The 18,320-nt window shown below is 38.1% G+C and overlaps 1 protein-coding gene across 11 annotated transcripts in view; it reads right to left on the reverse strand.

Annotated features, from left to right (window-relative positions):
• Positions 1 to 18,320, reverse strand: part of Tomosyn (syntaxin-binding protein tomosyn) — a 144,334-nt gene that overhangs the window by 35,127 nt on the left and 90,887 nt on the right. For 5 of the 11 annotated variants that reach the window (XM_076810335.1, XM_076810334.1, XM_076810341.1 and 2 more), the window contains 2 exons: positions 13,521 to 13,820; positions 7,699 to 8,172 (listed from right to left, as the gene is read on the reverse strand). The exons of 1 other annotated variant lie outside the window; for it this stretch is intronic. In XM_076810335.1, the coding sequence (XP_076666450.1) occupies positions 7,699 to 8,172; positions 13,521 to 13,820 (774 nt within the window). Of the gene's footprint in view, positions 1 to 3,256; positions 3,303 to 7,698; positions 8,173 to 13,520; positions 13,821 to 18,320 lie in introns of all 11 variants that reach the window. 5 more of the 11 variants (XM_076810345.1, XM_076810344.1, XM_076810339.1 and 2 more) reach the window with 4 other exon arrangements.

Raw genomic sequence — 18,320 nt, forward strand, 5'->3', positions numbered from 1 at the left:
CATAGGAGGTCGTAAATTAGCATCGCCCCATGATCTCAGCTGGACTGGCTGAACTCTCCTTGAAAGTGCAATTGACGCAAAACAGACCACACCATATTCGGTCCAATAATCGCGTTGTGAAGAAACCGACACCAACGTTTGGAAATTTAGTTACAATAGCTTGAGGACACTTGCAGTGAACGTAAAGATGGTCTTTGTAACAGTGCAGAGATAGCATTAACGGAACACAAGGATGCAGTTTTTTAATTCTTCCACAACCCCCGAGCAGACAGTATATCATTGTTGGAAAATGTTACAAGAGAATTTGTAAAAAGAATGGTGCAAAGAATACTTGGTATTCCAAATAAAATAAAATAGAAACTAGAAAGAAATCTGATTAATTTACTGAGATCCATGATTTTTCAATGGCATTTAGCTATTAAGCAATTCCTACAATTGTGTTAATTTTGCCACAGCAGGAATATTAGACCAAAAACGACTGAGCACGTCTGTTCTACGGGGTACATACCTCATATTGCACTTCGTTAAACTAATCGTAAAAGATGATATCTTAATATATAAAGCAGAAAGTTTATATGTTTGTGTGTTTGTCTTGTCGCCTAAAAACTTTTGAACGGTAAACTCTGGGATCCAGAAATGTGTTTCAGCTCATTATGCCTGGTTAATCCACAAGTATATGACTATTTTCACCAAAAAAAAAATTTTTTTTGTAAAATCAAAATCTAAATTTCGGGAGAAGCCGGATAGTAGATCTATGTAGTAGGGCGGGAGCGATACTGTATAGGCGAAAATTTAAATTTGAATTTTCAGTTGGCCTGGGTGGGGGATAGTTGTCTTTTGATTAACCAAACACAACTGTAAAAAAAATTTGGAAAAATATTCATGTCTGCAGGTTCCTTTTTCTCCTAAAAATGATTATATGATTATACAGGGTGTCCCACTAAGGAGTGGACAGCGCGATATCTCTTAAAGTATTGTCGATAAAAATATAAAAAAAATAGGGAATTGCATGGTTCGAGGGGGCCCATTTATTAGCGCGAACGAATTTTGTTTTCGATTATTATTTTAAAAGATACGATGGTCAAGTTCGGTTTTTCAAATGGAACTATTTTTTTTTGAAGACCTGAGTTGATAGTGCGTTCCAAGACAAATTCAATAAGCTTTAATGTATACACTTTATTTACACTGGTTTTTAAGATATTGCGCTTGCAAAATTACTGATTTTCACTGGAAGAAAACCCTCTGGAATGGCAAAAACCGGGGGCGGTCTTACTGGCGCCACGGGTGGCACTGCCTGTTGAAATGGATACTTACCTGCCAAAGGTCTACGCCAGAAATGGCAGGCCCAAAGGCTGGACAATTCTTTTCTTTTGACACAATCTGCTCCCTATGGTTGAAATTTAGTCTAGCAACTTTCACTCCTCCTAAGCTAACCAATCCAACTTGCATCCCTCCCAAAAGAACCGGCCATCCGAGCGTAGAAGCAAGTGCGAAATAAAAGTAACGATGCGCTTCTCGATACCGCAGATGTACCTACCTAAGTAGCATTTCTGACGGAAAAGAATTGTCCAGCTTTTGGACCTGCGAACCCTGTCGTAGACCTTTGGCAGGTAGGTATCAGTTTCAACAGGCAATGCCACCCGTAGCGCCAGTAAGACCGACCCCGGTCCTTCCTATTCCAGAGGGTTTTCTTCCAGTGAAAATCAGTAATTTTGCAAGCGCAATATCTTAAAAACCAGTGGAAATAAAGTGTATACATAAAAGCTTATTGAATTTGTCTTGGAACGCACTATGAACTCAGGTCTTCAAAAAAAATAGTTCCATTTGAAAAACCGAACTTGACCATCGTATCTTTTAAAATAATAATCGGAAACAAAATTCGTTCGCGCTAATAAATGGGCCCCCTCGAACCATGCAATTCCCTATTTTTTTTATATTTTTATCGACAATACTTTAAGAGATATCGCGCTGTCCACTCCTTAGTGGGACACCCTGTATAGTCACTTTTAGGAGAAAAAGGAACCTGCGAACATGAATATTTTTCCAAAATTTTTTTACAGTTGTGTTTGCTTAATCAAAAGACAACTATCCCGCACCCAGGCCAACTGAAAAATCAAATTTAAATTTTCCGCTCCGCCCTACTATGTAGTCATATTATAAGTACAAAAACTGTAGTATTCCTTTTACAAAAATTAAGTTGACCTTGAAATTTCCCCCACCATTGTAGCTAGAGAAAAATGATATACACCCCGCAATATCTCCCTCTGTACCAAAAAAACTTTTGTAGGAAGAATTTTTTCACATCTATACTCACTTACAAAATATTGAACTGTTCTGAGTTAACTAAAACACGCTGCATGTAGGATGTCTCTGAACACTAAAAATGAAAAGTTATTTTATCTGTCATAATTGCTCGATTTCACTGTATGAATGATGTTGCAATTATTTTAAAACTGCAGTAATAAAGAACTCCTTGATTAAGCAGATGATTAAATGTGTAATCATTCTTGTTTAGATTAACACCAAGTTAAGATTTTGTGCGATAGGAAAGAAAATCGACTTGTCAATGGCCAGAAATGTTTTTGTGCAAAAGGTGCCTATTTCCAGAATTCGCTATGTGGAATATTAACACATACTATGCAGAGTCCTTTATAGCAGTCAGTCAATATATTCTATCGACAAAGAAATTGGAGAAACGTAACTCATAAAGCGCTCTGTCAGCCATCGAAACAACGTAACCGTTTAACTGGAACAATTCCAAAAATATATGAACATCATATGTGGTTGTTTACATTGAAGAAAATAAAAGAATATACACAGAGAAGTTATTTCACGTCCTGTTGTCATTGATGATGCCGTGACCATCCGTGTTATTATTATTACTATCGCTATTGCGTGCAAATCATGAAACAAATGTCCAAAAGCTTTGTAAGCGATGTTGTACCGAGAGAAAGGTGTCAAAATAACGAATCCTATAATGCATTATCGTATTTTAAACACATATCAGACTAAAATGTAACGAGTATATATATATATATACATATACGGGAATGGGACGGCTTGTATGTTAACACTGTTTAGTATCATCTGTACTGGATCTATTGTGATTAATGAGCCACTAACACATACTTAAACGAATAGGTATGAATACGTAACGTTACCTAGGAAAGTGTGTAAAGTGTCGCAACACATATACATATATACTTTTCTCTCGGTGATAAAACAACTGTCAAAATATGAAAAACCTTGTTTTTACCTGAATCAACCTTGCTGTCGGGGAAGACCGCAAAACTGATTTGAACCTGAAAAAGCGTTAAAGTAGAATCTCTTCACATTCAATTAACAGATTGATTATGCTCAAGGATAACTTATCGGTTTATAGTCTCGTTTTTTTTTTTTTTTTTTTTTCTCGAAATTGAAGAGTGCATCGAATTTAGAATCTCTTGCTGTAGATTCGAAGGAATACTGCGACATCTCGCAAACAAGGGTGGATTAACATCACAAAGAATGGGTGGAGTTTATAAACGTTCCAATGGAATCCACACGAATGGGGGTCAAGAACAATTGTGGGTATATAGTCTTAACGTACATACACTACGCATTCCAAATATTCGTAGGTGTACCTAATATGAATATACAGATGCTGTTATAAATACATCTTCTAGTAACGTACAAGGCATGTGGGATACAAGCTGTAGATGCACCGATGAAATATCGCAATACAAGGGGACATCGCTGTGGAATACAGTACAAACAAATACATTTCAATAACACTTCCCTTGACTTTGGGCTAAAAGAGTGTGTCTTCTTTCCCATCAACTGGTTGTTGAATCTTGTATATAAAATACGTCGCTACTGAATCTCAATGAGCACAAAAATACGGGTACACGTAAATGTTGTATTATAGTTCTGCACCTTACACCAATGCTCCTTTAATGTCTAACATCGTCAAACTTCAGAAAACTCTAGTCGCTAAATTTCAGACTTTAACATTGTACAAAATGTTGGTACCCCCTGAGTACAACATGGAAGCCTATTTTTTTAAATCAGTTACTTAAAAAATGCGAGTTTGCACTCTTTCACAAACTCGAGATTTAGTTGGAGATTTTCCAATTTCCTAAATTTTCGAGCATCTTTAAACGTAATTCCATGCCGAAAATCAATAGGATAACATCCACAAAAACTGATTGACTGACTCTTATATAGGCTCTACATCATTGATTGTGAGAAAAATTCAGTGATTTATTCCACATAACATCCTATATTTACACAATAATGTCATTGTGTTATTATGAAAGTAAGTATTCTTTCCGTGGATCGTTTCATGCTTTTTATGTAACGGTTGTTGGACTGTGTAAAATAATTTAAAACATTAAGTTAAGTAACAACAGTTAGTTTAAAAAATAAAACATTTCTACAAGTCGCTAAATTAACAAATGGTTAACGAAAGTTTATATTAGAAATACTAGATATGAGGCCTCGTCAACTTTCGCAATGACATGTATTTAAAATTTTGTACGTGGTATTTAAAAAAAAATTCACCGGTTCTTTCCAATATACAGGGTGTCCCAAAATTATGGAACAATCCAAAACAATACAGTGTCCTGATGCAAAAAGGCATCGAAAAGTCCTTTACCGTTTTGAGATCCGAGGCATCGTTCTCGAGATATTAACAGTTGAATATTAGTGAAACCGTGAATATGCACCAGCGTGGTTGGCTATACTGTGTGTGGGGGTCTGTATCTACGCGTGCTTCCTGCGTGTGCGTGCGAGCGGTAACTGCTCCGCGCTCAGCTGTCTCGGCTTTAAACTGCGCGGCCCGGACGTTGGAGAACTAATAATCAACTGTTAATATCTCGCGAACGAAGCCTCGGATCCCAAAACGGTAAAGGACTTTTCGATTTCTTTTTGCATCAGGATATTGCATGTTCCCGATTGACCCACAATTTTGGGACACCTTGTATATGCCAATCCTATTTTTTTAATATCATATATTCTACCTTAATGTGTTTAAAACGATGGTGCGATCAAACACAAGTTTTTTTTTATTATTATCCATATAACCGATATTTAAAATTACAGATTCATTTCGAGGATTTACATGAATAAGAACTTTAATATATTAGTCTGTTTCAGTTTATGTTATGTACAAGATTCTGCTTAATGGGTATTATTTTAAATCAATTTTAAACCGAATGTATTTTCAACATTACCGATATTAAATTTTTAATTATTTTGAATTGTACAGAGAAGTTTAAACGACTATGTTATTGTCAACCATGAAAAAGGTAAGAATAAAGAGAAAAAAGGGCGAAGAAGATGTGATCACTTTCAAGAATTCAGTGTTAAACCCGAATGAAAATTCCTTTTACTAATTGTTTTGCTCGTACGTTGTCGCTTGTTTTCAGAAGTAGGTGGTACATGCTTCGTGAAAGGAGAAAGGGCTCTAATTTGTCCTAACATATCCGATAGCACGAAACAAAATTAGAATAACGATATTCCTACGTGGTGAAGTTTACATCAGTCATGCATAAATGGATAAATTCTTCTAGCTAATACAAAACAAAAAAGCTTGGGGTCTAACACCGCAATCGGTTTTAAACGAACATTCCACGAAGTACGGCACCGCATGACGGATCGATGCATTCGACATTTCATTAACAACAGTGCAGCAACGTACCGCAGACAGTCACTCCACTGAATGCAGTGCATGCAGCACAAATAAATCGCCCTTTCAATCCATCGTACACGCGTGTAGTGTACAGGGTGTCCCAGCTGAAGGAAGCCGCCTAAATATATCCTTTCTTTTTAGTGATGCGAGATATGTTTAAAGCACAATTTGAATGGTCTCGAACGAGGAATATAGTGAATGAAAAATTGTTTTCTAAGATCAGTTCTACCTAAGCTTTTTTCAAGGTCACCGGTATTTTTGCAGAGAAGCATATACATTTTCTGAATACACCTTGTAGCGGATAAAAAGACGCATTAGAGCAGGCCTGCCCTTTACGGTGCAAATACCTCCTGAAGTTCTGGGCGGGCAACAGCCGAGCGCGGGACTGTTACGTTGCTAACCACAGCATGGACGCACATTCATGCAGTTCTGCCGCAGCTCCCGCAACGGGTAACATTGGGACAGTCCCGCGCTCGGCTGTTGCCCGGGTCCCAGGAACTTCAGGAGGTATTTGCACCGTAAAGGGCAGGCCTGCTCTGGAGGATGATTATACATGCAAAAATAAGACGAAAATCAAAAGTGACGAAATTGTGGTAATGGCTTCGTTTTCGAGAAAATTGACTTTGAATTTCACCTAAATACGCGTGGATTGTAGGCGCTTGAGGGGGTTTACAATGCACTCGTATTTAGGTGAAATTCAAAGTCAATTCTCTCAAAAACGAAGCTATTACCGGAATTTCGTCACTTTTGATTTTCCTCTTATTTTTGCCTGTATAATCATCCCCTAGAGCAGGCCTGCCCTTTACGGTTCAAATACCTCCTGAAGTTCTGGGACCCGGGCAACAGCCGGGTGCGTAACTGTTCCAATGCTACCCGTTGCGGGAGCTGCGGCAGAACTGCATGAGTGTGCGTCCATGCTGTGGTTAGCAACGTAACAGTCCCGCGCTCGGCTGTTGCCCGGGTCCCAGAACTTCAGGAGGTATTTGCACCGTAAAGGGCAGGCCTGCATTAGAGCATGCCTGAGTTATGACCTCCAGCTGACCTTGAACACCAAAAAAGTGATTAAATTCCAAGACAGAGGTTTTAGGTGGCCTCTTTCAGCTGGGACATCCTGCATACCTACCGTATGGTGACGAGTTCCAACTGACGACAACGTACGTCATATATTTTGTCGTAACGGATTTGGACTATTTATTAGAAGGCGGCGCATTAGAAGCAAAGCAAGTTAACTTTTTGCGGCGATGCATCGCGGCACTACGTCGGTCCCCGTTATGCAGCGCCGTACTTGGTGGAGTGTTCGCTTTACTCTTGCAAGCTTTTGTATCTCGTATCTATTCTCAGATTTATGTGAGTTAATCGTCGTTAATAATTCTCAGTAACGAATTTTTTTGAATTCTCGATCTTTGTGTATGCCCGCATTTACTTTTGCTCGCATTTACGAGATGTACGAGGTTAATTTGTACCAAGCATTAGAAGGGATTGTATAACTAAACAATATAATGTGAAACGGAACTAGAAGAACAGATACAATTCGTGAGGCAAGTTTTTAAACGCGACAGGTCATTATGCAGCGTACCTTGAAAGGAAAAGTCAAAATTTTCACATAAACCTTTGATTCTGATGACGTTCATACGGCGGAAGCTTAGTTTGTATACACACTGTTATTTCATATTACCTCTAGAATTTACACGAATCTACGAGCATCCTAGGCTTTTTCCATAATGAAAAAAAAAAGTTAGAAGCACAGTCGAAATAGCCGAGCTCTTTCTATGGTTAGTCTAGTTTTTTTTTTTTTTAAACAAATATACACTCTCAGTCATCGACACAGAGACATGATCTTTAGTTGTGAAGTTGATTACCACGCAATAAACGTTGCGGTTAAGAGGAATTTTGTTAGTAAACGAATATTCACTCACACCCACACGCATGTACTCACATTCGTATGTTATGTTAAACTCTAACACGTATCACGTTTCTAAATGCACACGGGCAACACAGACTCTCCTCTACTCTAATTATAAACACTTACTGAATCTTCTCATTAGATTGCAGGTGAAGGATTCGGGGGCCGTGTTTTCTTCGCACCTTAGGTCACAAATCGTTGGGTCGGTTTTCGGCAACTTTAAATTCGGCACGGACAACAAACGACCTTCTCGTTTTGCTTGTTTCAGCTTCACGATTTTCTTCAGTCGCGGCTGTTTCAGTTCATTCTCGGATAACGTCAGGTTAATCGGCCGCACGGCGTCTGACTTTGCGATAACGTTGTCAGTTGGAGGTTGTCGTGGCAGTTTGTTATTGTCCCCTTCGGTCATCGGGCTCTTCGCTTCCTGACTAATCCTTTTCTTGTCGTCATTTAATGGACTTTCGCAGCCTGGTATCGAGCTTTCCGACGACACCGGAGATTCAGATTCGACACTTTCGACTGGAGATAACGAACTCGCGGATTCGTTGACATTACAGTAAAAAACGGAAGATTTTTGACCGCTACTATCAGTGCCTACCTGTTAACAATGGGGTACTTGCATATACTTTTTCATTTCACAGATTCATTTTTTGGTGGTCATTGTAATGTATGTACAAAGCTCAAACGATCAACTCCAAAACTACGCTCGGTGGTCGCAAATGCAATCCCGAATAAAGCGATTATTTGTTCTCTTACATTTAAATGAAACGAACGGTGAACGAAGCATATTAGAACAGCGAGAGATGAATGTACATGTTATTTAACATTAAACTCCCGGCGGACTAAATTTTATCACATTGTGCATAGAACATGGACAACTTAAAAATCTATAACAAACCAATAAAATGTGGCGTGTCATTTTCTTACTAAATTTTCGATACTAAAAAACATAAAGTTAACCCACTAATAAATAATTTTTCAAAATAAAAAGCACTGTAATATTTTCTAACATCAGAATGTAAAACAGGATTTTTTCAAGGTCATCAAAATCGGTGAGGAATACCTAAAGTAAATAATTACCGATTTTTTTTACAAGTTTCTATTCGAAAGACCATAACTTCTGAATTAGAACCTTTTTGTTTATTCTGGAAATTTTTTTCCGAAATTTGAGTTCCAAACAAAAAAGTTTATACCAACCCAGGTTCAACAATACTTTATTACGTAGTTATATAAATGAAAGATTTGTTGCTCGTTAAGCAAAGTTGTAAAATGCTGGTTAGAGGCATGTCTAGTAGAGTTGCTATGTGGTAAACAAGTAACTAACAAGGGGAGGACACCACGAGGTAGACACCGATTTTGATGAGCCTTGGCACGATGAATCTATGTCGAAAATAAGTAAATAGGTGTCCGAGCGTTTCTGCCAATGGGCCTTAACACTATTCCTACCACGACCGGTGAAATGACCGTTTCTAAAATTTCGATTAGAATTTCCTATATACAACGTAATTGAATCGCCTTTAAACTTCACTACTTTTCCTCAAATATACGTATGTACATGATATACTTACTTCTGAATAAAAGAAACTATATTTTTATACTGTCAAATTGGCTATTATCTTCATTCTATATTAAAAAATATAATTTGTGCTAAAGACCGGTCATTTGACCGGTCGCGGTAGGAATAGTGTTAATAATAGAGATAATTACATGGAAATTATTAAAATTTTCATAGTGGCCGTGGGGTTTTAATGTGTAAAAATCCCATACTACCCTGGCGCCTCCGGGAATTCCCCTCTGAAGTCGGGGTGCCTTTTGAAGATTTCCCCAAGTTAAAAAAAATTTATAAAGTTTTTTTTAACGTGGAGACATCTTCAAAAGGCACCCCAACGCCTCCAGAAGGGAATCTGCAGCGGGCGCCAGGGTAGTGTGGGATTTCTACCCACTAAATCCCCACGGCCACTATGAAATTTTTAATAATTTCAATGCAAATATCTCTATTATTAAGGCCCATTGACAGAAACGCTTGGACACCTATTTACTTATTTTCAACATAGATTCATCGTGCCAAGGCTCATAAAAATCGGTGTCTACCTCATGGTGTCCTCCCCTTGTAAGTACTGTGGCCCGATGGAATGAAGTCGGTTGAAATGTCACAGGGGCAAGAGGGGTTCTTCGCTCGCATTGGCTCTCGCCGCCCGTGTCCCGTTTGCTTACTTTGTATTCGTCGACGTTGCCGCGCCGGCCAATAGAGATACACTATTCGGACCTGATATTCGGACTCCAGAGTCTCTCGACCGACTTCTTTCCATCGGGGCACAGTAGCTTAATTGACAGTGTCTATATACGCCTTTCGTATGTATTGATGGAACTGTGGCAGCGTATATATACGCCTTTCGCAGGCAAAGTGTTAAAACTGAAAAGTAAATATCAAGTCAACTAACCCCATCATATTTGTCAACTAACCCCACAGCCAGGGTTTGTTGACTTATTCGTCTCACTACTCTAAATATAATAAAAACTACGACCTAGACTTAATTAAAACAATTTTAAAAATTAAGCCTGTATACCTAATGAAATTTGTAAACTTTTGGTGTGCAACAAGTCAACAAAATACCAATAGTCTATTTATGAAAATTAGAAATATTAAAAATTAGTCAACTAGCCCCGGTTTCCCCTACACTTCGAACATTTGCTGAATTGATAGGTACTAAAAAAGAAAACACCAGCATATTAGAAATATATGGAATTGGAAAGACAACGGCTTTTCCTTTACCTGGGGGCTTGATTAGCCTCGAACGACTATGATCGTCAAACAATTCAGCTGAATGTGGACTACATTTATGCATATTAAAAAAACACACCTTTCGGACAAAAAAATTAAATGAAGCTAAAAAGTGCGCCCACTATAACTTTGCCGAATAAAATTTTTTAATATCACCAATGTTGCTGCAAAGATTCAGTGTCATGCTTTATGTGGCTCACGCTGTGTAAGTAAACAAGTGCTGTTACTATGTGTTCTGTTTCTTATTTATAGTCAATCGGTTATTTCTTATTGAAGTGACGCATGTAGAGTTGCTATACAACATACGCAAAATGTACAAAATGAAATATGTATGTTTAACATCCTTAAAAGACGAAACAAAATTGCTGTCTGTTTCAGAACATGGGTTCATATATACTTTTTTTCATTTATTTGACCTCCAAAATACGCTGTATTAATATGATAAGGTAATTAATTAATCTCGTATGTGCAGTACGAAATGAAATAGTTTGAAATGAAAAAAATACTATGCATTAGAGCTGTTACTGCCCGACCCGCCGGGTACCCGGGTACCCGTGAGATACCCGGGTAGACAAAAATTACCCGACTACCCGGGTACCCGTGAGATACCCGGGTAGACAAAAATTACCCGACTACCCGGGTACCCATGAGATACCCGGGTAGACAAAAATTACCCGGCTACCCGGGTACCCGTGAGATACCCGGGTAGATAAAAATTACCCGGGTACCCGTGAGATACCCGGGTAGATAAAAATTACCCGGCTACCCAGGCAGACAGAACTTACCTGGCTACCCGGGTATGCATGACATACCCGAGTAAATGACTTAGTTGAGATTTCCGATTTGACAGCCGATCCTCTTTCGACTACCGATCATTTTCGGCTAACATCACTAATGAACGGAATAAACTCCAAGCAATTAAATGTGATATTGTCTGCGCGTTATGATTCTGAAATTATGACTATGATACCTAGAATGTCTTTTGATCAGAATGTGAAAATTGCGAACTGTAGACGTTCGCAAGATTCCTATTTATCCCCAACGGCGCATTTTACAACAGATAAGTGGGAGCTACAAAAATTTCACATTTTCCACGCATGATATACATAGTTATACAGGGACAACATACCGCCGAAAATGTCACAGCCGTTATAATAGGAAATAGGAATGTAGGAAAGTGGAACATTACAAATAAATTAATTGCTGTGGTACATGACAAGGCAAGTGACATGAATGCATCAGCAAATTTATTAGAGAATTTAAAATACAGCATTTAGTGTACTGCACATAATTTACAGTTACTCATAAAAGGCGCCCTTCATAATCGTAACACGCAGACAATATCACATTTAATTGCTTGAAGTTCATTACTGATGTTAGCCGAAAATGATCGAAAGTCGAAAGACGATCGGCTGTCAAATCGGAATTCTCAACTATCTCATTTACTCGGGTGTCTCACGGGTATCCGGGTAGTCGGGTAATTTTTGTCTACCCAGGTATCTCACGGGTACCCGGGTAATATTGTCTACCCGTGGGTCTCATCGGGTACCCGGGCCAAAAGAATAGCTCTACTATGCATCCAATATACAGTGAAAATAGGATATTCACTGAGTGATATACATATTTTATTCATTCTACTCGCGTGAGGTAAATGTATAATACTTATTTTGAGCGGTGTATTTAAAGCAATTACTTTGAGCTGTTCCTTTACTAGTATTTATTTAATCTAATTTTGGTTAATATTTGTACTTATTTAGCTTAGAAGTTACACCGTAGTTGAATGAACCTCTCACCTTGGCACATTTTAGAAACAGCAAATAACTGTCTTTGTAAGCAAATTAGAAATGTTACTGTTAAGCTATGATTTTAAAAAATAAGCAGAAAGAAAAAGAGGAACCTAGTAACGATAGCTACATATCGTGCAAGGGAGAGCATGTGACTTTTCCGTTTAAAATGTACCTACTTATTGTATCGATAAAGGAAATTATTCGGTGTATATCTCCCGCGTAAAATATTTTAAAGTGACAATTTACATTTGTAATTCAATAATAACAATAACGATTAGAAGATATTTTTTGTTCTTTCTTATTAGAGAGTATCAGAATTTACTTTGTCAATTAGAGTCGCCATGTGCTCTGTGCGAAACAAGACTATTTTATTTTCAATTCAATGATATTTCATGTATTGTTTATATTCTGTACACAACCTCGTTTACAAAATCTTAACCATTATCTATTGCAAATTGCTTATCGTCGTAGACCAGGGTTGACTAAAGGTAGGTTTATACAGCCACCGAGCCGAGCCTCTATGGTAAGCTTATGGAGGCGAGGAGCCGCCGAGCTTGGTGGGAACTCGGCGGCTCCTCGTTGCCCGCTGGGCCCGATGACCGCGCTCGTTGAGACGATGGGCCGGACGGGCCGAGTCCGTGCCCTGTCGAAGTGCAACGTTGCTGGATTTTATGCTCCCAACACGTAGGGTAAATCCCGGAGACGCGGTCGACAACAAGGCGGAGATGCCTCCGGTGGTCCGCGAGCCACCAGTTAGTCAACCCTGTCGTAGACCAATGCAGAAAAGACGCTTTGATAAAGAGGTACGTTGCAATACAATACGTTTGTATTATTGTATATGTTTTCAGTTAAACTTTACAGAAAATAAATTTTGATCAAAAGTTAGACAAATACATAAAAAAAAAAGTTTATTACGCCTATTCGATGGTGTTAGAATATTTCACTTTTTCGACACAAAAAAGATAAACATTTTAGGTGGTAATGTTACACCTGGCCCTATCAGTCACAAACTACAGTGCTGTCTCGAAAACAACCCGCGTCTTCTGTCTTGAAAAGAAGTCATCGCTATGTACTTCCTTTGTACATAATTTACCGCGGCGTGTGAGAGGTGGCAGAGAGGCCTATTCCGTCTTTTTTCGATGCTGCGGCAGTACCAACTATAAGTTATGGCTTGTCGCTGTCGCGTGCCCTCTCACTAATTCTCACGACCAATCCCTGTCGCTTGCTACGGCAGAGAGCAAAGTCAGGCAAACCGAATAGGCTACCCGTCTTGAAAAGAGCTCGCGCCCGGCCCCGAGGTGTGGATTCTTTTCAAGACAAAACTGTAGGTATAACGTTAACAGAACGCGTAATTTGAATGATAACAAAAAAACATACAAGTACCCCATTTTGAGACGTCACCAAAGTCGGCGTGAAAGTACTTTTTATTTTCAGATCAACCCTGCTGAGCTGCCTCTTCAGGCTAAAGCCTTTCCATCCATGGTTTTTCGCGCAGTCTTCTTCGTTTACAGGATTTACTGGTTTATTGGCTTCGACTACGGATTCCTCCGTGGTTCCTTTTTCATTACTGCTTCCAGTGTGGAACTCACCGCGAAGTAGACATTGTTGAGATTGCTGGGCATTATCAGTTACCATTGCTAAGAGGGCTTCAGATGCCACAGTAGAGTCTTGATGAGTCTGATGAATGTAACATGTTGGATTTTGCACAATAAATCAATGTACATGAAACATCAAAAGATTTAATTCTAATTCTAAAAGCAGATAATTGCACATATTATATGCATACAATATACCGCACCATTGTATATGTTGCAATATTGTTAGTAGCGCTTGTTATTAATGTATCCCACAAATATATAATAATCCATAAGATATACTGTACTATAATCTTATAAATTTAAATGTATATTATGTTATATTGAATATAATACGGTATAACCATATAGTTAGTTACAAATATAAGAATGTATTTGTAAAATGCACCCTGATTTCTATCTTCAAACGAAGAGATATCGCAAACGCATGGTCACTTGTCACTTCCCAAATAAAAGCAATTAGGAATGTTTAAGACGAAGACTGCAGACAAGGGAAGGTATGTTTGATAATTTCGGGAAACTCTGATCAATTACATATCTTAACATGAATACAAGTCACACCTAAGATGCTCATAGAAACAATATCCTAATACACTTGATACGCTTTTTTTACGCATAGAAAACCTCTAGGTATGTAAATATATATTTAAAATTAACTGCTTCTTCAGAAATTCAAGTTAATGCAGAATATTTCTATTTTTTTTTTAAACAGAATTAAATATTTAATCTTTCTTATCGTTATAATAACAATGAGATCAATTCTATTTACCATATACATGTACATAATAGTGTTGAGAAAAAATGGAAACGCCAAATATGGCAGTGTTTGAATCCTTAACAACATAATTGAGATATTTCTCGCATTTTCAGCTTGACTTCTGAATAAGCACTCGTGATCACAATACATACATATACTGTAGAGGGTGTTTACAGATTTCCTGATACCAACAGAATGCTTAAATTATGCTTACTCGATAACTTATCAATATTATAAGGAAATGAGTACTAACAAACGACAGTTTTAACCTATATCGCGATCCTTCATTTACGTGCCCAGTTTCACATTTATATGCATAATATCCAAAATGCCGAATAACTTTTGTGAAAATATCAAAATAATTCGAAGTAGCACGTTTTGACAACGACTCGCCCACTTATGTCGAAATGTACTAAATTTTAATCATGCAGGCATAGACGCTTAAAAAAAAGATTTATACTCTTCGTAGGTTACCTCATTATTCGGGTATAAGGAGACTTGAGATTACCGATTAGTCGAAACCTCTTGAACGTAACTTATTAAATAAAAGTCAATAAATATCCTTGAAAGGGGTTACTACTAAATGCTCGAATTAATTTAGTATAAACTGGTAAAACCGATTAAGTCTTTAAAGCTGATACCAGCATAAGTCAGTTTAAGAATACACTACTTTCAATTATAAAATATACCTAGCATATTCGACGTAAAAGATGAGTGCTGCAAATTGCGTAGTTACAAGCGAACATACTGGGACATTCCAAAGAATTTAAATTAACATGTTTAAGATACTATTTGACACTTGGAAAAAAAACAAATTATTAACTTCAGAATTCTCTAAAATGACTAGCCTAATTACTTTGCTGATTACGTTTATATATAAATAAAATCACCTGATATAACTGTCATGACCTGATTAATGTTGTCACTTACTGACGTGACATACATAAGTAGCTGAAACATTTCAGAAATCATTGTTACAAATATAAATCCATCTGTGATAATAAGACTAATCACTTATGAAGTATACTTGTTACTGCAATGTAGTGTAACTATGACATACCTTTTTACTTTCTTATTTCTTAATTATAAAATAAAATACTGTTGTAATGATTTGTTGATAATAATATCGGTAGACTGGATCTATGCTAATTATAACTTCTAAATACGCTTCCAATTTCTCGAAATTCTTAGGACAGAGAAACAAAAATACTTATCCTATATTGCAATTAATAAATCAGTATACGTGTATTTTTAGTATGGAAAATAATAAATTACCCGTAGTTTAAAAGTATTTATGCTCATAGCACGAACATACATATTCGAATATTCTATAGGCACACAACTATGAATAGCGGAATAATTATTTTGTACTGTTCAGTTTTACACTATCTAATTAAGAAATAATATATGAGTAATAAGCTTTCTGTAATAAATGAAACTTCAAATATTTATACTTATGTTACAGTTGATTTAAATTTCGTAAGATGCAGAACTTTTAAGAGTTTCATTACGTCCATTTAATTTCACTTTTCGTTAATTCTAAATTCAAATGAACTACACCAACGAAAACAAATTACAAAATTACGTTATTGTCTATATACGCTATAATTCGACAATCATGATATTTGTCATTAAAAACAGGGGAGAAAGAAATGAACATATTATTTATATTCGTTACACTAGTACCACTGTCAGTTGCAACACCGTTTTTGAATGAAAGTCTAGATTACAAGTAAATATTAGATATACAACGGTAATAGTATTTTATATGCATATATCTATCACGATAATCATGTTCTATTAATAACTGACTAATAAACATTTTTCTTTGTGACTGATGGGTAAAAAGAATTCAGTAACAAGGATCTGAAATCTTCAAAGAGTGTTTGGGACGATTTCATTACTTTCAAAATAATAAGAAGAAACAAATTTAAACTTAATAGCAAAAATGTCAGTAAGAAACGTATGAAATTCTATATAATTGCTTGTATTAAATATGCTATGCACATATTAATATTGAATAATTGTTTTGTATCAGGAATCAGTGCTTGCTCCTAAATATCACCATGTAAACATATGACATATAGATACGTACATACATAAGCACGGTGTAATATAAAAAACTGTTATAGTACATGGAACAAATATAACGGCATACTTGGGTTGGGACACACTCATGTTGTATGCAAAGTTATATCCATGTAAGTACGTTACGGCGAATGAGTTTCGTCACCTACTATAAGTCCCAAAAACCTAAAGACAGCTATCCACCTTGATTTGATTTTTTTTGGCCTTAAAAGAAACCTACGAGTGAAACTACCGCTCATGAAATAGAGCAGCTAAGTATAATGAGGTCTACACCTCAACGGCCCCGAGGAATAGATTAATTTTGTGTTCAATACCATGACTAAAAACTATACTGAATATATTCATAGGCGGTTTACTCCTGACATCTGAGTTCGTTATCCCCAATAATTTTGTAACGTCGCCGGATTTGTTCCACCAACTATAGGTACTTGTGTAATATCTGCTAGCAAACGTACGAGTAGAAAGTAAATGCTTGAAATTTAAATCATACAACAGCGCTGTCCAAGCCAGAGCACGCGAGCTCTGTGGGGTTCTCCCAGTGTTCGGAGGGAGTCGGCTCCAATGATGGAGGGGGAAACACCTACAGGAGTGGTGGTTATGTATGCGTGAACTGCACCTGCGTCAGTCACGCACACATAACCACCACTCCTGTAGGTGCTTCCCCCTCCATCATTGGAGCCGACTCCCTCCGAACACTGGGTTCTCCAACTCTCGTCCGCGTCGTCAGGGATACGCGCGACCCTAAAGTGGACGTTGATATTACACGTGACCAGGGTTCGTAGCGATTAATTACAGTGAATGAAGGGGAAAACACCTACAGGAGCGGTGGTTAAGGTGTGGTGCCGAGCGGCGTATGCTGACGCAGGCGCAGTTCATGCACGCATAACCACCGCTCCTGTAGGTGTTTCCCCCTCCATTCACTGCAATTAATCGCTACGAACCCTGCACATGACGTATGCATTAGTGATACACGTCGCCACAGCGAGCCAATGCTAATGCTACATATTAAGCGAATATTGTGTGGGGACACAGCGGTTGGAAGCAGTGATGCCACAATCGTGGGACGTGGGAGAAATGGTTACCCCCACTATAACCTACCGTTGTCTCCCACTATGGCCTACCGTCGTCCCTCACTTTCTTTCCATCGCACTGCACACAAGCATATCCCTACTCCTGTCCATGTGAGCTGTCTGTTGGGCTGCCGAGCACACGGGCAGGAGTAGGGATATGCTTGTGTGCAGTGCGATGGGAAGAGAGTGGGGTATGACGGTAGGCCATAGTGGGAGGCGACGGTAGGTCATTTTAGGGGTAACCGTTTCTCCCACGTCCCACGATTCTGACATCACTGGTTGGAAGGGGAGCAGGCGCGTGAGGGGCCTCACCGCTGGACAGCGCTGTCGTACAGGGTGTTGGGCAACAGGTGTCAGAAACTTTAAGGGGTGTTCTACATGCCAAAATAAGACGAAAATCAAGAATGACAAAATTCCGTTTGAGGCGACGTTTCCGAGTTATTAACTGTTGAAAATACACGTAAAAAGCGTCTGACGCGAACGACTTATTGTTAGACTTGCCGTGCCTGACCAGGGTTGCCGCGAGCACCCGGTACCGTAGGGGCGCCTGTCGTCATGGATAGCTATAGATGTAGCCGACGTCACGGAGAGCTATACTGCCCTCTTTAGTTAAAATGTCCTATCTAACATTTTGAAACAACCGAGAAAACTGAAGTTTTATCATTTA

The sequence above is a fragment of the Andrena cerasifolii genome, chromosome 4 (genome assembly GCF_050908995.1).
Source record: "Andrena cerasifolii isolate SP2316 chromosome 4, iyAndCera1_principal, whole genome shotgun sequence".
Lineage (NCBI taxonomy): Eukaryota > Metazoa > Arthropoda > Insecta > Hymenoptera > Andrenidae > Andrena > Andrena cerasifolii.